General features: G+C 40.9%; 1 protein-coding gene across 4 annotated transcripts in view; it reads right to left on the reverse strand.

Annotated features, from left to right (window-relative positions):
- The window catches only part of APBA1 (amyloid beta precursor protein binding family A member 1), a 197,332-nt gene that overhangs the window by 36,031 nt on the left and 138,220 nt on the right, over positions 1–23,081 (reverse strand). For all 4 annotated transcript variants that reach the window (XM_081280159.1, XM_081280158.1, XM_081280156.1 and 1 more), the window contains exon 3: positions 1,008–1,103. In XM_081280159.1, the coding sequence (XP_081136285.1) occupies positions 1,008–1,103 (96 nt within the window). The remainder of the gene's footprint in view (positions 1–1,007; positions 1,104–23,081) is intronic.

Here is a 23,081-nt window from a genome sequence, read left to right on the forward strand (position 1 = left end):
GGAAGAGGGAGCATCTATATTTGGAGCTCACGCACAGATTATTGCGCAGGTCAATATTTCCATGGTGCTGGCCCACAAATAGGTGGGATGACAGTTACCTGGGTGTAAAGGGCATTGGGTTCTGCCCTTTTGTAGCCCCAGAAACCTCAGAAGGAACAAATAGCATTTTCTCATTTAATATGCTCTGCCAGAACTCAACGAGTTCTCTGTAAGTAGGGATGAACATACAACTTGTCCAACAGGGACACCTTGGAGCTGTTCCATCCAGTGGTGCGCAGCCATGTATGCCTTTTAAGTTAATGAAAATCTATTCAGTTCTTCAGCCCCACTGGCCACATTTTAAGGGAGGTTAGGAACATGTGAGGTTAGGGACCACCCTACCCAACAGTACAGAAGTAGAACATTTCCATCATCACAGAAAGTTCTCTTGGACAGCACCATTGTAGAAAGGTGCACTGACAATTAGGTGTGAACCTGAACCATACTCCAGGTAAACTGGGACATGTGGTCACTGGCTTTTAGATTTCACCTGGGCCTGAACTAAATGGGTATTTAAGAAACCAACTCATTTCCTAAATCACACAGCAACTGTCAATCCATGGTATCAGAAGGCACCTAATGCCAGAGGAAGGATTGTGGTACTTGGATTTTCTGATAGGGTCCAGTGTTATCCAATAGAACTATCTACAAGGATGTAAATGTCCTGTGACCTACTATGTCCAATATAGTAGACACAGGTGGCCACTGAGCATTTAAAATGTTAACTAGCATGGAGGAAGACATAAATTTTTCATTTTACTCAATTAAAATATATTAAAATTAATTAAAATAGACAACCATGGCTATCAAATAGGATGGAATGATTTTACCAGATGAACTATACACTGGAGAGGAAAAATCCCTGGGGTAACTTGGGCCAGTTGTGCCGCAGGGGCTGCAGACCTCACAGAGCAGTGTTAGAATAAAGCACAACGGGCCAATGGTTGTGGAGGCGCATGGTGCCCTACCTCTTTATTTGTGGAGGCTTCCGCGGGGTCACTGGGATGAAGGGGTGTGCTCGATGATTCTGCACCCAGGGGTGAGGAACTGCCAGGAGATGGAGACTAGAACACAACAAGAGGATAGACAGCAGTGAGAACCCAAGGGACATGGCAACACCCAGCCCAGGACAAGGGGACAGGCAGAGGGGGCAAGTGGATTACTAATGATGTGATACTTCAGTGGAGAGGAACCCCTTTGGAAAAGAGTGGACTCCAATTGCACAGAACAGGCCAGGGTGTCCAGGTTTGCTTTTCTGTTCCTACCATCCCTCCCAGGAGTTTTATAACTCTAGGACCTTTTCTTTCCCCTTAGGCTAACTATTAAAAGAAAATATAGAAAAAGTTTTCTATCAAACTGAAAGTCCTTAATGAATAGAGTTAAGAGTATTATACAATTTTTTTTTCTTAAGGAAAAATATACATACCTAGGTTAACAAATGGCTTACAAAATCATGCCCAAGATACTCTGAATGGAAAAGAAAAATTAAAGCCTGCAATTTTAAAGAGGCAGAGGGACTGATTTTGATGACTGAAAAGCACATCACCTGTGTTTTTCCTGGTCAGTTCAGATTTCAAATATATTGTCTGACTTAATTCAGAGAAATTTCAATATCCAAACCACATACCCTTGTGTGCTCTTAGAATGGTTCAGAAATCCTTTGCCAAATGATTGAAAATAACGTTTGGGGGGTGGGGTCAGGCACCCAGGCAGGCCTTGCTAGATGTGAATGTGAAATTTCTGAGTCAGTGCCCCAAATGCAGCAGGTGCTCCATAAGCATATCCTGAGCAAATGACCAAAAAAAAAGCCAGCAAGCACAGGCCTGGAACAAACAGGATCTGGAAACGTGTCCCCGATGATATGAGAATATTTCTTCCTGCTCCTGAAATCTTGGGAGCTGAGGGTATAAACATCTTTATGTTAGATGGCTAAGAATTCTGCAGCGATGGCCCTCTGAGAGGGAGTGCTGTGCTTCCTGGTGTGGGTGATGCCTGACAATAGGCATAAAACACAGAAGCCACACAGGAGGAATTCTCTCGGGAAGTACAGGGATATGAGCCAGGGGAGGGAAGTCCCAGGCAAAAAAAATCAAACTACCATTGGTATTTGCTTGAATCCATGTCTGATCTCTTGCGACTGGCCCCTTGGGAAGGTGGAGGCCAGAGGCATCAGTAAAATACCTCTGCACAGGAAGGGAGAATAGCTCACAAAGCAATGGTGCTGGCGAGGACAGCATGTTAACAGACCAGGGGATCTCTCACATTACTTCACATTATGTGAAATTTAAAAAGAAAAATCTTTTCCAAAAAGTCTGAATTACAGGCGGCAGTAAATGAACCAAAAGACGATACAGTAAAGTGCTATTCAGATCAAGTAGTTCTTTGATCTGAGTCTATGGCTGTGAGGCTTGGGTTTGTTTCCCATCACTCCATATATTACCCAATTCTGGGCAGGGGGGTGTGGACCAATGAACCCCTTAAGTAGCCACACCAGAAACTGGACATTGCAGTAAAGCTAAGAGGGCAGGCACAGAGTAACAAAGTATCCACAGACCCTGGTCACAGTAAAGCAGTCCTTAATACCTTTAAAAACACACACAGAATTTTTCACTTGGTACCCACGAAGGCTGGTGGGTACTTGGTGATTTAGCATTGTTAGGTCTATTCAAAATTAATGTAGAAAAATCTTTATGAGAATTTAATGCCCTTAAATTTTCCCTAGTTTTTCAAATCTGAACAGCTTCCTTCAGTATTTATGGCCGGGCCACCCTGACAAACAATTTTCTTTGTCACAAAGATTTTAAGGGTCTAACCCCTGGGAAAGCTAGTGCAGTGAATTTTTTAACTGCTTGATTTCAGGGCTGGCAAATTCTTCATTAAAAAAATCAATCCCCTGAGAGTCCCCTATTTCCTATTTATTTTCAGCTCCAATATTCTAAAAATAGATTCCTTATAATCTTGCAGGCACCAGATCTTCTTAGGATGATGTGAGAGCCCAGGTTCTCTGGACAGTGGGTGAGGACATGAACCAGGGAGCTCACACCCCACAGCTTAGCTAAGTGAACCCCAGGAAATGCTGGGGAAGAAGAACTAACAAAACTTGGGGGCACTCTTATGGACCCACGCCAAACGTATCAGGGACTACTTCCAGAAGATACCAGATGATGTGGCCTGAACACAAAGCTCAGATGAATCTCTTTCCATGGGCACATGTGACAAATGACCTCCATCTACAGAGTCCCCCTCCACTCTCCTCCAGTCAGTATTCAGTTCAGAAGTGCTCATCTCACTGCTTTCTCAGTCTCAATTCACTTCCTCCCTGATGGCATGTGCCATGATTTGTAATTATCATGTATATATGTATGGCTCCCAGCCCTAAGAGCTCTTCAGTGATAGGGATTTTGTCTTCTTCAACTTATCACCCAAGTGCCAAGCCTTGGGTCTGGTAAACACTAAATACTCAGCTGCTGCAGGCGCTGAATAAATGATTTCAACTTGCATGAGAAACAGATGCCTACTGATTTCTGGATTAGTTGTTGGTAGTCAGTGGCAAGCCCCCTTCTAATTTTGTCCCTCCATTGCTATGTGGAGAAATCCTATCTGGATTTTGTATTAGAGAAATGGCCTTTACCTGTGAAAACTCTAACCCGGGCCCTAGTGAAGCTCTTTTGAAAGAGAGCCATCTCAAAAGAAGAGGACCCCATCTAGCAGAAGTCTACAAATCATCACATACCACTAGTGACCGAGTCAAGGGTGGACAAGCACCTTCAATCAGACCCAGCCTCCATGTTGAAATAAAGGAATTCAAAATTGTGCTTCTAAAACCCTTTCCCTGTTACCTCCAATGTCTACCTCTTTAAAGTGGAAGAAAAAACAAATTGGATAATACTTTTTACTTTCAAAGAATGGATGAGAGACAAATTTTACCCAATAAAATATTGAAAAAAAAGTAAAAGTTAAAAAAAAAAATATATATATATATATATCTGGTGTCTCATGCCTTCTGGGCTGTTGGGTGGATATTCAATCTTGAGCAAATGAGACCAAGTGGAGACAGTAAATGTGGATTAGGGAATTCACATAGGTGAGTGCTTAACAAGGAGAAGTGTTCAGGATGCCAGTTTCAAGCTAACCTTCAATGATGCTGTTGTATATAATTATAAGAGCTCAATACTTTGTCTTCTGCAGATGACGTCCTAGCAGATCATATTTTAGCAGATCCCTCACAACTGTGATCCAAGTTTTATTTCCTCTGCTCTGGCACTCCAAAAAATAGAGCTCTTAGCCTTAAGTCCATCCAAGACCTGGGCAGAAGTGGCCTAAGGAAGCAAAAGCAACCCTGGGGAAAGTTGATTATTCATTTTAGTCCTGAATGAACAGCCAGCTCCTAGTGGCAATAAGTGTGCTACTGTGGTCAGGGTGAAACAGACACAGCTCCAGGGACTCTCCAGCTAGGCCTCTGGGGGAGGAAAGTGGCACGCAAAGAATTACTATCCATTTATTCCTGCAGAAGGCATCTCGGTGTCTACCTATATTCCTAACACTGGGCCAGGACGCAAAGAAGGAGGCAACGTGCTTCCCAAGAATGAGAGGAAGCCGAGAGGTGAAGACAGGACTGTGGCCTGTGGCTAGGCTATCAGTCTGTGCAGTGGGGACTGAGCTGGGAGTGATCAACTCTGCAGGAGGGTGTGTCTTGGGCAGTGTGTCACGGGAAAGGCGAAACTTCTGCTGAATCCTGAACATTGCACAGTACTCAACAAGGGAGATGGGAGGGAGGAGGAATAGCAAGGCTCCGGCTGGGCAGCCAGGGACCAGACTGAGGGTAGATGGGAAAGTGTCTGGAGCCTCATCCAGGATCACAAAGGCTTGAAAAAGCTCTATTCTCTGCCCAGGAACTGATTTTTTGTTGAGTCATTGGCCTGCTGTCCTCACTGAAGAGGCCTGATACGGGGACTTCAGAACTGTTTCCTGAGTTGATGATCTAAAGGAGTGAGGGATTGAGGTTTTACTATGGCCTCTTTCCCTTTCCCTTAATCCTTTTCACCCTTTGAAATCGGATGGGGATAAGAAAGATAACCATCTGAAGAGTGAACGGGATGATAATGATAATACGCCAAAGCTAGAGGTAGAGGGCCCTGCCCTTTTCTAGTGGATAATGGACCCTGCTTCTCCAAGAAAGGCCCAAGGACTGGGGCAGGGCTTCCAAGAGCAAAGCTGTGATTTGGCAAGATGGACAGAGATCTTGAGGGACTTGTGGGGACGTTCTAGTCAAAAGCCATAAAAGTAAGCTCTCCCCAGGCCATTCACTTAGTCATCCAACACTGAAGTCCTGACAGGTCTGCCTGTCACATTCCTGCCTGACCCCAGGGAGCTCCCAGTGTAGCAGGGGAGACCCACAGGTTACAAATACAAGGTGTCCTCTGCCAACAGTGATCACTGTCTCAGTCCCTACAGGAAAACAAACGTCATAATGACACAAAAACACTCACAAATGAGCTGACTTCTTACAATGCTGGTGTCCACCTGAAAAGCCCTCCCCTATGCTAACATCTGTCTGAGCCAGGTCTTGGTCAACTGGTCTCCTATTGACTGTTAGGACTACCTGGCATTACAAGGTCAAAACAATACAAAAATATAAAAACAGAAACAGCCAAGTTGAGAGTAGTATAAACAGTACAAAAATAAGTAATAATAAATAGGTAGCAAAATTCCATAAAGTTGGAGAAGGCAAAGTTGGAAAACTGCTAAAATAGCTACTGACCGTGGAGAAGTTGGCATTACCAGGTAATGCTGTGGCAGAGGGAGCCAAGAGGGCTGAACAGAAGTGCCCTGCGCATGACTCTGCCACAGAGAAGAGTCAAAGCAGCAGAGAAGAAACTATTTTTTGAGGACAGTGAAAGAGGAAGAACTTTGGAAATCAGCAAACTGACAGTAATACTAAACAGCATGGACACTCAGGCAACTTAGAAGAACAAAGCCATTCCTGACTTCAAGGGCTTCCCAGTTGGAAATGAGGAACCTGATGCTATTGGCCAAAGGCACACAGGAAAGTTCCAGCAACTCTGGCCACAGCAGCAGACTGGCAGTCGTAACTACAAGAGAATTCCATGGTACTTACAAGCTTTAGGGAACCAATGGGTCTGAAAGTAACTCCTCTGCTCTAAAGAAGATGCTCACTTTGGACCTCCCCCAGCCCCAGAACTCAAGTTTTAAGAGTCCCTGCTAGATGCCATCTTGGCCAAGGGGCTGCAGCTGAACATTGAACCGTACCAGATGCCTTTGCCAGTATATGACTCACCGGGCAGAAGAAGCCTCCCCAGTGTCCTGCGGTTTCAGAACCAGTGGTGTCATGGTCACAAGCCGAGACCCACCCATACTTGTCTTGCATAACTCTGGAGAACCTGCTCCCCAGACCACACTTTTGGGACTGCCACTGCTGCAACATTCCAGCTTCACTTTTGCCTGTGCATCAGGAGTTGGAAAAGCACTTGGCCAGGCCCCTCAGATCCAGGAACAAAAGGGCCAGTGAACCAACCCCCACCTGTGTTTCCCTGGTGGGATTTAAAAAGATTCCCGTTCCTCCCTATAGCCTTGGACTGTGCCACTATTGCAAAACCTGGCTTTACCCACAGCTGGGCATCAGCATCAGGGAAAGCTCCCAGCTGAGCCCCAGGAATGCAGCAACCATTGGTTCCAAGGACCAACACATGCACTCAGCTGGCAGGATCTAGGAAAGATCTTCCCAGCCCATAGCCTTAGAATGACAACTGCAGGTGCAAAAAGCCTTGGCCTCACTCATGCTTGGCTCTGGAGACAAGGAGAAAGTCCCATCTGTGTTTTTCAGTTCACAGACTACAAGAATCAATGCCACAAGTCTTGTCCTCACTAGAGCTTTATATGCATCATATATATGTAAATTTCCAGATCCTGTGGCTCCAGACTTGTGGCTGCTGGTCCCACAGGCCCAGACATCTTCCTTATTCATCCTGTGAATACTGGGAAAAAGTCTTCACGGCCTTTGACTCAAGAACTGTGGTGCCTGGTGCCACAACCCTTGGCATACCTGGGCTTGTCCTGAGAAACCTGGAGACAGCATTCCTCATATCTGATACCACTAAAACTATGTCAGCTGCCCCATAATCCCCAGTGCCATCAGGGCTGAATTCTGTGAAGCCTGGAGATATACCCTTGGAAGCCTGTGTTCATTGCAAAGTCATACAATTACCTTGATGAAATAATGCAGTCTAGACTTTTACTCCCAGACACTGCTGACATCAATCAAAGATGAAGAAATTACACAGGGACTATGCTTTTGAATTCTCCTATTACCAAACCTATCCAGCCAATATCCTATATCTCATTTAAACAAAAAGCTCTTTTCTTACAAATTCTACTTCATAAAATTGGAAACAACAAACATTACCCCAACTGTGTGGATATCAAAGAAACAAGAAAAATAATTCAGGAAAAGACAACTCATAAAACGGAACCTATTAGAAATCTTGGAACTAAAAGTTTCAATCAGTGAAATTGAAAATAAAATAGAGAGCTTCCACAACAAAATACAAAAAGCAGAATAATGAATTTTGGAACTTGAAGATAGGTCTTTTGAATTAACCCAGTCAAACCAAAAATAAAAAATAAAAAAAAAATAAAAAGAATGAAGAAAGCCTATGAGACTTTTGGGACCCCAACAAGGGACCAAACATTCACATTCCTATGGGAATTCTAGAAGTTGAATAAAAAGGGCAAATCACTGAAAATATACTTTGTGAAATAACAGCTGTAAACTTTCAAAATCTTCAAAGAGAAAACCAAGGACCCCAACTAGATTTAACCCAAACAAACCTTAACTAAGACAAGTTATGCTCAAAATATCAGAAATACAAGACAAAAAAAGAATATTAAAACAGAAAAAGATTAAGTCACATATAAGAGAAGGCCCATGAAACTTACAGATTTCTCAGAAGAACCTTTTAAATCAGGAAATAATGAGTTGATATATTCAAAATAGTGAAAGAAATAAACAAAACAAAACCAGCCAACTATGAATATTTTACCCAGCAAAGTTATCTTTTAAGATAGAAAGTCTTTGCCAAATAAGCAGAAACTGAGGGAATTCATCACCACCAGATCATCCCTATAAGAAATGCTCAATGGATTCCAATATTAGAAATGAAAAGGTGATAACTATCATTGGAAAACACATGGATATACAAAACTCACTGACAAATAGATACACAAAAGATACAGAGAATCAAACCTTAGCATCACAGAAAAATACCCAATCACAAAAATAAATAACAAAAGAGGTTGAAAGGAACAAAAAATATACAAAGTAAGGCGAATACAATTAATTGCAGAATAAAGTTATATTTATCAATAATAACCCTGAATGTAAGTGGATTAAATTTACCAGTCAGAGACTGGATGAATGCATATAAAACCAAACAACAACAACAACAATAACAAAAACGCAGTTATATGCTGCATACAAGTAACTCACTTCACTTAAAAGCAACACAGAGACCCAAAGTGAAGGGAAAGATAAAGTTTAAAGTTTGAATTTAAATGAGCAGGAATAACTACATTCATATTAACTAAAGTAAACTTTAAATTAAAAAAGTTTACAAAAAGAGACAAAGAAGGCATATATAGATAGATGAAAGGATTTATTTGGCAAGAAGATATAACAATTGTAAGTATATATGCATCCATCATGGGATCACTCAAATACATAAAGCAAATATTATTAGATTTAAAGACATTCCCGACTTCAAGGGCTTCCCAGTTGGAATTGAGGAACCTGATGCTATTGGCCAAAGGCACACAGGAAAGTTCCAGCAACTCTGGCCACAGCAGCAGACTGGCAGTCATAACTTCAAGAGAATTCCATGGTACTTACAAGCTTTAGGGAACCAATGGGTCTGAAAGTAACTCTTCTGCTCTAAAGAAGGTACTTACTTTGGACCTCCCAGCCCCAGATTAGAGATTGACTCTAATACAATAATACAATAGATTGACTCTAATAAAATAATAGTTGGATAATTTCAATACCCCACTTTCTTCAATAGACAGGTCAACTGGACAGAAAATCAACAAAGAAACATCTGAGCTTACCCACACTACACCAAATGGACTTAACAGGCATTTACAGAACATTTCACCCAACAGCAGCAGAATACATGTTCTCCTCATCAGCACCTGGAGTATTCTGCACAACATATCATATATCAGACCACAAATAAGTCTCTATAGTTTAAAAAAATTAAAGCCATGTGAGGTGGTACATGCCTATAATCCCAGCTACTCAGGAAGCTAAAGCAGGAGGATCACAAGTTTGAGGCCAGCCCAAGCAACTTAGGAAGGCCCTGTCTCAAAAAAGTGAAATCACATAATTTATCTTCTTAGATCACAATGGATTAAAACTATAAATCAACAAGAAGAATGGAAAGTATACAAATACATGAAAACTGAATATTATGTTCCTAATTGACTAATTGGTAATGAAATAAAAGATATAAAAAATTCTAGAAACTAATAAAAATGACAGTACAACATACCAAGATTTATGGGACACAGCAAAAGCAGTGCTGAGAGGGAAGCTCATAGCAGTAAAGGCATCATTTTAGTCATTTTTTTTTTTTTTTTGGTCACTGAGACTAAAAGACCTGTCAAGAACAATTAGAGGAGGAAATGTTTATTTGGTGCTCACAGTTTTCGAAGTCTCATTCCATAAATATCTGACTCCATTTCTCTGGGGCTGAGGGGAGGCAGAACATTATGGCAGAAGGGTGTGGAGGAGGAAAGCAGCTCAGAACACCGCAATCAGGAAGCAGAGAGAGTGCTTTGATCACCAGGACAAAATATAAACCCTAAAGGCACAACCCAGTGACCTACCTCCTCTAGCCACACCCTACCTGCCTATAGTTACCAGCCAGTTAATTCATATCAGTTGCTTAATCCACTGATTAGGGTTCATCCCTCATAACCTAATCACTTCACCTCTGAAATCCTTGCATTGTCTCACATATGAGCTTTTGGGGAATACCTCATATCTAAACCATAACATGCATACATGGAAAAAAAAAAACACCAGAAAGATCTCAAATGACCAAACAATGTACCTCAAGGATTTAGAAGAATAAGAAAAAAACCAAACACAAAGTTAGTAGAAGAAAACAAATAATAAAATCAGAGCATAAATAAATAAAATCAAAACTAAACAGCAAACAAACCAGCTGGGCATGGTGGCTAATGACTATGATCTCAGCTACTTGGAGGCTGAGGCAGGGAGATCAGCCTCTGCAATGTAATGAAAATTTGTGTCAAAATAAAAGATAGAAAGGGCTGGGGTGGGTACTGGGTTCAACCCCCAAATACAAATAACAACAATAACAACAACAACAACCCTCCTTCCCAAAACTCACTAAAAATTACAAAAGACCAATAAAATAAAGAATTATCTTTTGAGGGCTAGGGTAGAGCACTTGCCTAGCATGTGTGAGGCCCTGGGTTTGATTCTTAGCAGTGCATATAAAATAAAATAAAGGTCATTGACAACTAAAAAAATATTAAAAGAAAAAAGAATTGGCTTTTGAAAGGATAAACAAAACTGATAAACTTTTAGCTGGACTAACCAAGAAAAAAGGGGAAGAGACCCAAACAAAATCAGAGATGAAAAAGACATTAAAACTAATACCACAGAAATACAGATGATCATAAGAAACCACTCTGAATCATACTGTGCTAAAAAACTGGAAAACCTAGACTGGAAAACCTAGAAGAAATGGATAAATTCCCAAACACATATAATCTAGAAAATTAAATCAAGAAGAAACAGACCAATAATGAGTAATGAGAATGAAGCAATAATTAAAAATTTCCCATCTTAAAAAAGGCCAGGACTAATGGACTTTACAAATAACAAATCCTTCAAAATATTTAAAGAACTAATTCTAATTCTTTTTAAAAATTTTTCTTCTTACACTATACCAAAAAATTGAAGTGGAAGGAACTCGGTTGCATTCTTTTCATGAAGCCAGTATTACCCTCAAACCAAAACCAAAGGTACAATAAGAAAACTACAGACCTATATCACTGATGAACACATATACAAAAATTCTCATTAAGCATTAGCAAATCAAATCCAACAGAACATCAAAAAGGCCACAGACCTTGATTAGGTGGGATTCATCTCAGGCATGCAAGGATGGTTCAACATATGCGAATCAATAAACATAATACAAAGGACAAAAACCACGTGATTGTTTTAATAGATGTGGAAAAAGCCTTTGATAGATTCAGCATCCATTCATGATAAAAACTCTCAACAAATTGGAAGAGAGGAATTGACTGCAAAATACTAAAGGTCATACATATGAAAAACCCACAGCCTTATCATACCAAATGGGGAAAGGCTGAAAGCATTTCCTCTGGGAACAGGGAAAAAGACAAAATGTTTACTGTTACACTCTTATTTAATATAGTACTAGAAGACTTAGTGAGGGCAATTAGGCAAGTTAGAGAAATAAAGGGCATCTAAATCGGAAAAGAAACAACTAAATTATCAGTGTTTGCATATGACATGACTATATACATAGAAAAATCTAAATACTCCACAAAAACTTGTTCAAACTTATAAATGAATTCAGTAAAATTGGAGGAAACAAAAGTAACTTGCAAAAACTAGCAATCCCATTCATAACAGCTACAAAAAATATTTAGGAGTGAACTTACCCAAGGAAGTGAAAGATCTCTAAAAGGAAAAGTACAAAACATTGATGAAAGTAATTATAAAGGACACACAAAAAATGGAAAGATATCCCATGTTCAGAGATTGGAAGAATCAATTTTGTTAAAATGATAGTACCCAATGCAATGTATGGTTCAGGGCAATTTCCATTAAAATACCAATGACTTTTTCCCACAGAAATAGAAAAAAAAAGTTCTAAAATGAATATGGAACCCAAAAGACCCAGAATATTCAAAGTAATCCTGAGGGGTGGTGGTGAGAGACAGGATGCAGGAGGCATCACAATACCTGACTTCAAAATATTCTGTAAAGTTGTAATAAATAACAACATGCTCCTGGCATATAACAGACATAGAGACCAGTGGCACAGAATTTAGAGTCCCAAAGTTAACCCATGCTCATTCAATCAAAGATTTTTGATAAAGGAATTGAGAACATATAGTGGAGAAAGGAAAATCTTCAATAAATGGTCCTGGTAAAATTGTACATGCACATGCAGAAGAATGGAACTAGATCCTTCCTCTCACTGTACACAGAAATCAACTAAAAATGGATCAAAAACCTAAATCTTTAAACCTGAAATTACAAAAGTACTACAAGAAGACATAGGAGAAACATTTTAAGACATTGGTATAAGAAATCGTTTTTTAGATAGGATCCCAAAGGCATAGGCAATGAAAGTGAAAAATTGACAAATGGGATTATATCAAACTAGGAAGCTTCTGCACAGCGAAGAAAATAATCAACAGAACTAAGAGACATGCTACAGAATGGAAGAAAATATGGGCAAATTATGCATCTGACAAGAGACTGACTTCCAGAATATATAAAGAACTCAAAAAAAAAAAAAACCCAAACCGAACCTCCCAAAAAAATCTAATTAAAAAATGGGCTGAAGAGCCAAACACTTCTGCAAAACAATAAAAAAAGAACTAAACACTTCTCAAAGGATGACATACAAATGACCAACAAGTACATGAAAAAATACTCAATTCCACTAATCATTAGAGAAATGTAAATCAAAACTATAATGAGATATCACCCTAGTTAGAATGGCTGTTATTAAAAAGACCAAAAATAACAAACACTGGCAAGGAAGTGGGAATTCGTATTTACTGATGGTGAGAATGTAAATTAGTATAGCCACTAGGGAAAAGAGTATGAAGATAGATCAAAAAAATGAAAACTAGGACTACTGTGTGATCCAGTTATTCCACTAGGGTATATACCCAAAGGAGATGACATCATTATATTAAAAAGATACTTGCACTCTCAAGTTTATTGCAGCACTTTTCACAAGATCCAAAACAATGGAGGCAACCCAGATGCCCTTTAGGGGATAAAGAAAATGTGGTATCTTTACATAATGGACTACTATTTGGCCATAAAAGAATAAAATCCAACCATTTGTAGCAACACGGATGAAACATTTCATTAAGTGAAACTAGTCAGACACAGAAAGACAAATATCACATGTTCTCACTCAGTTGTGGAAAACAGCAAGTCAACCTTGTAGAAGAACAGAACAGCATAGGGGTTTCTATAGATTGGGAAGGTCAGGGAGGAGGGGGAACCAAACACAGAGGGGAGGAATCACTTCTGGTCCTTTCATACAGTGGAGTACCTATTCGTTAAAACTGTCTATGATACATTTAAAAATGATGAAAAGAATGTAAAATTCCCACCACATAAAATGATTAATGGTCATGATGTAAATGCTTATTACCCTGATTTGCTATCACACATAATGTATCACACATCTTGTAATGAAGATATACAAATGTTGTCTCAGTAAAACATATAGCACCCAAGAATACAATGATGATCTTAAGAACACTGTGCTGTCATCAAATAGAAATCATCATCCAGGACACTGTATCATCCTTGGAAAATTAACACTGCTCAGTTGGGAAGGATTGGGGTCAACATTTTTACCAGGATCTTTTGTAAAATTAAAGATTATGATTACTCCTAAAATTCTACTATACATTTTTCACATAAAATTAGAATGCAAAAGTTAAAAGAAAAAAGAGTGCTATGGTTTGAATATATCCCAAAGTCCATGCACTAGAAACTTAATCCCCCATGTAATCATGTTGAGAGATGGGAATTTATGTGGGGATCAGAGGCCACTGACCCCACCAATGGACTAAGGCTGCTACTGTGGGAGTAGAGTAAGTTATAAAAAAAGAGGGTTCAGCCCTCTTCCCTTATCTGTCTCCCACTCGCTCTCTTGCCTTCTGCCACGTTATGACACAGTGCAGGACCTCAACAGATGTCAGCACCATGGTCTTGGATTTCCCAGCCTCCAGAACTGTAAGGCAAATAAACTTCCATTCTTCATAAATTATCCATTCTGTGGTATTTGTTATATCAAAGTGGAAAATGGACCGAGACAAAGAGATGAATGTGAATGATGAAATAGAAGTGCTCTGCAAGAGAGCAACTGGAATATCAAATCATTAGAAAAACTGATTCAGCCCCTACAGACTTTTGCTGAAATATTCTGCTTTATAACTGAAAAGACCTTTTCTGATCATGCTGCAAAAGTTGCATGTGAATTGAAGAAGGCTATTTTATTGTAAGATTCAATGTTTTTTTTTTAAATATGATAACCCCCCGCAAATCAACACAACTACTCTGTTCTAAGAATCTGTATATAGTTAGAAATTCTAACCTAGCTGTTTTTCATAAAAAAATAAGCAAAGGTTATATTTATAATTTTTAGGTTTTTTTTCAAGTTGAAGTTCTAATTGGATCCCTTCTTCCCCATACTATGAAACTCTGGTCCTCATTTTAAGTGAATTAATGTCAAGTCATTGTTTGAATGTCCATTTATGCAGGGAATCTTTAGAACACTCCACCCTGTGGTTAAAATGTGATGCAAAAGTTACCATGATGGGCCCAAACACATTTGGAGGAAGGCCACTGTTACAGTGTCCCAGTCACAATGTGTGGGACCCAGAGAACTCCAGCACAAAGGCTATTGATTGGCTGAAGTAAACAGCAATCAATTCCTAAGACATTAAGTCTTTAAACCCACCTTGATTCACTTTCCAATATTAGGGTCCATTTTCAATAACACAGTGTGATTATAGGGATCATAAGTGACATTTCTCCCTTGAAAGAGACTTTGCTATTTTGATCTCATATTGTGACCTAAACTTGCCTCTTGTGTTTCAAGACAGTGAAGTGGTTAAATGCTCAAGTCCTGGCCTCTGGCAGAGTAGACTCTGAATTCTGCCTCTGTCACTTACAGCTTTGAGCCTGGGGCAGGTAGATCATCTTCTCTCATCCTTCCTGAGAAATGGGGAGAACAGTTACTATCCACCTCCTAGGACTGATGTGAGGACTGATTGGTAATAACACACCAGCTCAGTGCCTGGGTACTACAAAACACTCCACAAATGTTAGCCGTCTCTTAGGATCTCAACTTTACAAAAATTATTTCAGCCCTCTGGAAGATGGCTCACAAGGCGGACACACACCCATGGGGATAGTTTCCTCATCATCTGGTTTCCATCCTCATTAGAATTTCATTCATGGATAAAAAGTAAAAAGAACACAGAAGGCTCTATAAAATCATACTACAAAGACTCTATATTAACTCACAGACCTCAACACTCTTGATAGTATGTTGGTATGAACAGCTCATTACTGGCTAAAGCTGGGGGGATGTGACCATGGCTGTGTGCAACTTCTGGCATGTCCCCAGTCTCCAGTGCAAGAAGCCATTTGGGGATATAAGAGTTGAGAGTGATGCTATTACAGTGACTGATTTACAAAAGAGAATCACATGCATCTACCCTATCCTATTGTTAATTTATAACCAAGCTCAGGCATGACCTTGATATACTGCTAATTAGGACACCTGGTGAAAGAACCCAGCAGCACATATGAGACATTTAAAAATAATGAGAAGAATGTAAAATTCGTCAACCTGACAAGTCCCAGTGAACGCTGTTCCTTTTCTCCAAGGGCATGTGCTGACCAAAAATCATTATAATGAAGGGTCAGAGAATATTTTAAAATGTTATAGTTTTGCTATTTCCAAATGGGACTTAGATATTTACTAATTTTACACACGGAACAACTCATAGAACTTGAGAATAAGGTGTTTGGTTTTCTTTCTTCTTTATTTTTAAGTGACCAAGCAGCCTACAGTACCACATGAGACTTGGACTAAGTGTTTATGAGCTTAGTACAAGAGGTCTCTTGCTAAGCACCTATTTACTGTAATTTAAAACATAGTTTTAAACAAGCTCTGAGCAAAACATCCTCAATTCAAAAATTTCTAGTCCTTCCACTGCTTGCAGAATAAATTCTAGGCTAGTCTGTCACTGAAGGACCTCCCAGAGTCTTAATTCCTTTATTGCTTCCCCTCCACTTTTGTTTATCCTTTGTGATCAAGAAAAAAGTGAATGATTTTTCCCCCTCCGGCATATAACTTGCATTTTTCTGCTGAGTGGCTTTGTTTTTGCTCTTTTTTGAATTTCCTATGTCCATGAGCTTCCAAAGGTTCATTCCAAAAATTACTCTTTCACACAGTCTTCCCAAGTCTCCTAAGTGACAGGAATCCCCCCTCCTGGAAGAACTGCTTGCAAGCACCTCATCTGCACCTTTCTGCTAGTCATCACTCTCTCCCTTGTATTTTATAAAACTGTAATTCTAAATTATAGATTTTAATTGTACCATTTTAATAAGCACCATGAAGGCAGGGTTTATGATTAATTTACATGTTTCCTTTCAAAGTGTCCAATACAGAGCCCCTCATAAAATATACAATAGGAGTTCAATACATGTGCTAGATGGAAAGAGGCACAGATACCTATCTTATACCAGAAGGAGGAGGAAATGAAAAACAGGTAACAAAGTAGGTTCTGAACACACATTCCACACTGTACTTCTGTGTTCTTGTGGTTCTTGGTATCCTTGTGCATCTCTGTGTTCTCTTCCCTGCTCCTTGATCACGGTATGTCTCCTCTCTCTTGCAAAAAGTGCATCCCTACAGGATTAGTGGAATGGTGGGTATGATGGAGGGAACAAGCCTTCTCAAAGGTGGCATTTCATATACACTGTGCAGAGCACCTGGCCATTCCATTCCTTTCCAACTGGAATGTTCTAATTCCACTTCTTTTTCAGATAGGATTTCGAAGGTGTGGTTACCTAGGGCAGGCCATGTCTCAAGTCCTAGTTTTTCTGGTGAACATTGTTTTGAGACTATGTGGGGCTTTGAGTTCCAGTTTCCTTAATAGCTTTTTGTTTAATACTTATTGCTTTATCTGGCTTTTTCCCCCCATTTCTTTCTCAAATGAATGTACATTGTTTCCTTCGAGGATCTATGTTGTTTTAATTAACCTTATTTCACATTAGAATTATTAACTCCCCAATAAATGATTGTTTTTTTCTTACCTCAAGATATACTTGCATGTCTGAAAGTTGAAACTGGTTAAGAATTCTATAATTATTCACTCTCAATTCAAACTATATTATCAGTGCATACTTGTATTTCCTTAATGTGGTGAAGTAGGAAAGTTAGTATAGGCGCATTGTAGGGGCATAATTATGTCATTAAAATGATAATAGCCTAAGCTTAATGAAGAGTTTTATATATACATTTATAATGGATTCAATTAATACCAGTGGAATATTTTGAGATAACTGTCAGTTAAACTATTCTACCCATTTCTGTTCTCTCTCTCCCCATAGGCAAAGCTCTCCCATTCCCAGCCCCAAGTCCATTAACCTGTGTAAAAGCTGCAAGGAAAAGACCTGAACAATGCTGAGCTTCAGAGAGCCTTGCCAGGAAGCACTCTACTTAGTTGGCAATTTCATCATGGAGGCCACACAAATAATTCATTATATCACCATCATAAGGGTTATAAGCCTCTGTTCTCAAAGACAAAAAATAAAATATCCAGTTAACTATAAACCAGAGTCACCTGTGTAAGGATGAACCCTTTTAACATCTGATAAAGCTGATCCACAAACAGAGATTACCTTGCCCCACTTTGAAACAGCCTCACTGTATTTGTTTGAAATGCATCACAATTTGGACAAATGAGGGACCCTTTCAGGTCCATTCATTCCTTGGTTATCTTCCCATACTTTTATTCCCAGGGCCTAAGCTCAGTGGAAGGAAAAAAACCAAAGTCGGTTTTAATCCATCTTGAGAGATGCAACCAAGAGCACATGATTTGCTGCAATAGCACAATACCTGCTAAGAACAGTGGCAGTTATGATTTTCAAAGGGCTTATTGTGTCAGGCACTGTACAAGGACACATTATACCCATTACCTCACTTACTGGCAAAGCAGTTCCTTATACACAGGGCACTAATGGCCACTCATTTTCATTAACACCACAGAAGCAAAAGATGCAACAGAGCATGGAATGAGAGGCTGTGGCATTCAAAGTCACTCACTTGTTAGAATGTGGAGACTCAGACTCAGATTGCAGCCATGATGGAGACAGCAAAGAACACACCATCTAAGCACCTTGCTGAGTGACCAAAAGGCCTCTTCCCCCTCCAGGTTGCCTGCATGCGCATGCTGCAGGCAAAGCTGGTTACATTCCCTCCATCCTGCTTTGCTCACTTATTCCTATTCTCCAGGAAAAGGCAGAGAACAGCTTATGACCTAACAGGATGAGATTAAGAACTAAAAGCAAAGCAGTAATGTTGTAAAGCCTGAGGAGGCACGTACCTCTCCTTCATGACACTCCAACTGGTACATCCAAAAGTTTTCCATCTTTCTGGATGCTGTTTGGGCAGCTGGATTAGCTCTAGTACATCCACTTGTGAGCTGAGGCTAACTCCTGACCTAAGTGCCCGTTTGGTGGATTGTTTCCAGTGGTGTTAAGTGCCCGAGTCAATAATGCAACTGGTAACAGGAGATGTGATGACTTATTGGGGAGTCCAAAGCTGCACATTAACCTCTCAGCGCCCAAGCGGTCGAGGCTGTTGTACGTCACTGGTGGAGCATAATCAGGTGATGTTTTTGAGAAGAGCTGGCCTACCCCCTCTGGCAGTGGCACCTACTATTTCTGGGGGAAATAAACTCAGCTCTGAGGTGCTACCAGTAACTTTCACACACCCCAAACTCTGCTACGTTTATAGAACCTGTGAAAAAGCAAGCATCCAGCTCAGGAGGAAGGAAAGAGTGGGAGCAGGAAAGGGTTCTCTGGGGCCCTATATCAGACTGCACCTGGGCACATGAGGGGAGCTCAGAGAACACTGGAAAGCCAGTAGCAGGGGCTTTGGCAGGGGGCACCAGATGCTGAAGTGGACCTTCACCCCTCTTCAGATTTACTGACTGTCTCATGCTGCAATGCAAAGAAAGAGGGCTATGAAAAGCCAGTGGCACATAAAAGAGCTGTCCCAGTGTCAGTATGGTTTGAATCAAACCAACAGATAATCCCACATTGGGTTCAAGAGCTGAACCACAACAACTGGTCCAGAACAGACAACAGTACTGTCAAGACAAGGCCGGGCAGAACTGAGCTGGATGGAGCTCATGGAAACCAAAATAGTAGTGCAGTGTTGAGCCAAGCAAGAGGCCAGAGGGAGGCTCCCAGGGCCTTTCATGGCAACGGGAAGATGACTTCGCATTTCTTACTAAGCTCTCTCAGACTTGCTGGCAGGTCTCTCTGAGTTTACCTGTTTATTTAATGTACTTGTGATGGGGTCAAATGGTAGGAAAAAGAGACCTAAAGGATCTGAACCAATTTACAGCTGGAAAATCTACCCCTGCTACCTAGTTTCTTATGCTGTGGACAAGCTCTGCAAGCCAAAGTGGGAAATAGAGAGAGGGCTTCTTTGGCCATTCCCCCCTCTCCCTCATTGTACTTGGGCTTCTGACCACTCTTGCTGGCAGTTAGATTGCACCTACTATAACTCAGGCCAGTCTGATGAAATTCTTACAGCTACCACTCGAGAAAGCCCTTTTAAAATAGCATTGTAGGACATATTCCTTCCTAGTTAACAGCACCGGGCATCTCCTGAAACAATTTTTCTTTCCATTAATAATTTAAAAGAGAGAAAATCTTTGCATCTCGACTCTCATATGTCTAGACTGAACACTCCCTACCATTTAACTCTTCTTTGCTCATGGCAAAGCCACATCTCTATTATCACTCTTGAAAATTGCTTTGGTTTGGATTCAGGAGCCATTCAGATGAGGGCCTCTGAGGCCATTAGAGTTTTCATGGCTACCATGGAAAGCCTGTAACTTTTCCAGTTATTAGCTGCAAGTGACCAGTTCACACAAGATTTTTAAATCACTAGATTATAAGAAAACAAAAACAAATGCTCTCGGCCTTCTGGAAAAGGTATAGAAAGCATCTACACATAGCACCCTATTGGCACAAGAGAACTCCGAATTCTTCCCCTGGCTTTTTTGTTTTCATTTTTCCTTCCCTTTAATGTTCATTCTGCACCTGAAGCCTACTTAATTATTCACCACCACCTTCTCCATGCCTCATCAATAATGGATAGTGTCTGTGATGGTAAACTGCAGTAGCAAGAAGGCGGCTGAGAGGGGAACATTAAGGAGAAGATGCATAGCCGAGGGAGAGATCAGGGCACCAAAACAGACAGCCTCAAGGCCTCTTCTCTCTGAATGGCACCCCCAGCACCAGCAATACTCCTTGATTCTGGGCTTTGTATTTTTATTTTTTTTTTTTACATCTTGACACACAAAGAAATGATAATGTTTGTACAATATACTACATCAACTGGAGCCCAGGGGAGGCTGCACAGGGTTAAAGGAAACATGCCTGGTGGCCCAGGTTATCTCCATCCCCAAAGTCTAGGGAGATTACCAGCAAACTGGTTGAAAAGCTGCTGTAACCACGAGTTTTTACAGTGGACTTTCTGGCTACTGGTAGCCCCTTGAGAACAATTCACCATGGGCATGCCTAGTTTTTCAGGACAGCATCTCCTCTTTTTCATTTCCACAGCTCTCCCTAGTCCCAGCGTCTCTGGTGTAGCCACCTGTCCCACTTTTGTGCTGGCTTACACATACCTTCCCTTTTATACCACTTTGGCTTCATTCTCCATCAGTCACTGTGGGATCTGCAGACGTGCCTACTTGTCAGCCAGAGACAGAACACATACAGCCTGAGAGTTGAAAACCGCTGGCTGTGGTGGAAGTCAAGGCCAGAAGCTGATGTGCCCTTAGGTTTTAAGCCCAGCAGCTCTTTGCTGGCACAAGCTAATGACAGATACCAAATATGGGAGGCAGACTTCTCAGATGGTCCCCCAATATCTCCACCTCCTGGTATGCACAATCTTGCATAATCCCCTCCCTGGGGAGAAAGCATGGGTCAGTTATTAGTTGAAGCAATAAAATACAGCAAAAGCCATGGGATGTTGCTCTGTAGTTGGGTTAAAAGGACGGTGACTTTCTTCTTGTCATCAGACTCGGGCCTCCTTGGCTTGCATACTTTACTAAGCAAGCTGTGGGAGAGGGCCCATGTGGCCAACGTCTGAGGATGCCTCTGGCCAATAATCAATGGGGAATGAGGCTGTTGCCCAACTGTCTTGAGAGGAACTGAATCCTGCCAATAAGCCTGTGCACTTGAAAGCAGACCTTCCCCTACAAAAGCCTTAAGATGATAACGGGCCACCTAACATCCCAACTGCAGCCTCTGAGAGACCCCGAAGAAAGACTGAGATAATAAGTGTGCATTGCTTGATGCTGGTACGATTGGGGGCAATTTGTTATATGACAGTAGATGATTAAGACATGACATGAGGATTCATATGAAAGCCTCAAGAGCAGAGGAGGCTTAATGGTCTTGCTACAACTCTGAGAAGGACTGGTGTGGACTGTACACTGCACGGGCAGAGCCTTTGGGTGACGCTGCTGTACTCCTGGGATCTTATACCACGCCTTATGTACAGGGAAAATTTTAAAAATACTTGTATGAGTGGATGATACATTGTAAGATGGACTTTAAATTTGTGTTTGGGAACATTGTAGCTTTTTGGACAGACCCTAGGCCTTAAATAGCAGGTGCTTAAACTCAAAGTGATTGGGCTCAACTCAAAAGCTTTGTGGTTTTTTGCATGGCAGATACATATCTCTGATTCCATTCACTTGTCTAAGGAGTGGCTTCCCATCCTTTTCTGAGGTTTGCTTGGCAGAATACACCGGAGCCCACTTCTGCTGTCCTGGCAGAAGATCCTGTGCCTCTAAGATTATGCTTCTTCATAAGCTTCTGGGATGTTGAACTAGAAGGTCTGTCTGCCCCCTTTTTCTAAGCAGTTTGAACCATATAAGAGAGCAAAGTTGGTTTTAGAGCCAGTGCTGGGTTGTATATTTTTGCATAGCATGTTAGGAGAACAATCTGAGGTAAGGATGCTTGGGGTCTAGTCTTCTTTAGGCCACAAATACTCACAGAATGGAGTTAACTATTGTAATACCATCGCTCTCCTTCCTAAGAATACATCAGTCAGGAACTGATACAGCTGGGGAAACCAGGTTCCAAGAGAACACGCAGACATCCTCAATCTATTTACCAGACTTCAGATCCAATTTCAACCCCATCCCTTGCTGTCCAGATCCTGGAAAAGTTCTGGCTGGCCACTCCACGAGCCAGTGTAGATCCACAAGAGCAAACCTCTCAGTGCAGAAAACCTCAACAGGAAGCCTTCACAAAAATGGAATCTTCAGGCAGCAAGGCAGTTCTTTTCAGTTGCCCTTGTAAGCTTGACAACACGACCATTAAGGTCAAAAGGATAAGAAGCTACTAATAAGTCTTAATGAATTAGTATGTGTACTTGACCTTGGTCAACAGTCTCCTAGCAACAGTAAAAAGAAAAAAAAAAAATCCATGTTGGCTGCATGCTGAATTCAGGGCAGGGAAGGAGTGACATCAAGGACTCCAAGGCTCTAGATGAAGCCAGGGTTTTCCTCCACTCTCCTTACTTCATCTTTCTCAAAATTAAAAAAAAAAAAAAAGAGCAGGTATAAAAGACTACATGATCAGGGCAGGTGTTAACTTGGGCCCCCACTTCCCTCGATTCTGAGGCTAACTCCTACCCTCCTAGCAAGACAGTGGCTGGTTTCTGACTAAGAAGTGTTAGTGCTAAAGTGATTTCCTGCCTCAAATGATTTTATGGGTTGGTCTCTGGAATGGGGTGTAAGATGTCAGTAAAAAATGTTTTCCGAAGGGGGTTGTACGTGTTGCCATCATCACTAACTAGCAGGTTAGTTTGATTTAATCAGACTAGCCCTGGACTAAAAGGCTGGTAACAGTTCTTTAGGTCTGAAACCAGAAACCA

This window comes from Spermophilus citellus (assembly GCF_964194105.1).
Source record: "Spermophilus citellus genome assembly, chromosome: 2".
Lineage (NCBI taxonomy): Eukaryota > Metazoa > Chordata > Mammalia > Rodentia > Sciuridae > Spermophilus > Spermophilus citellus.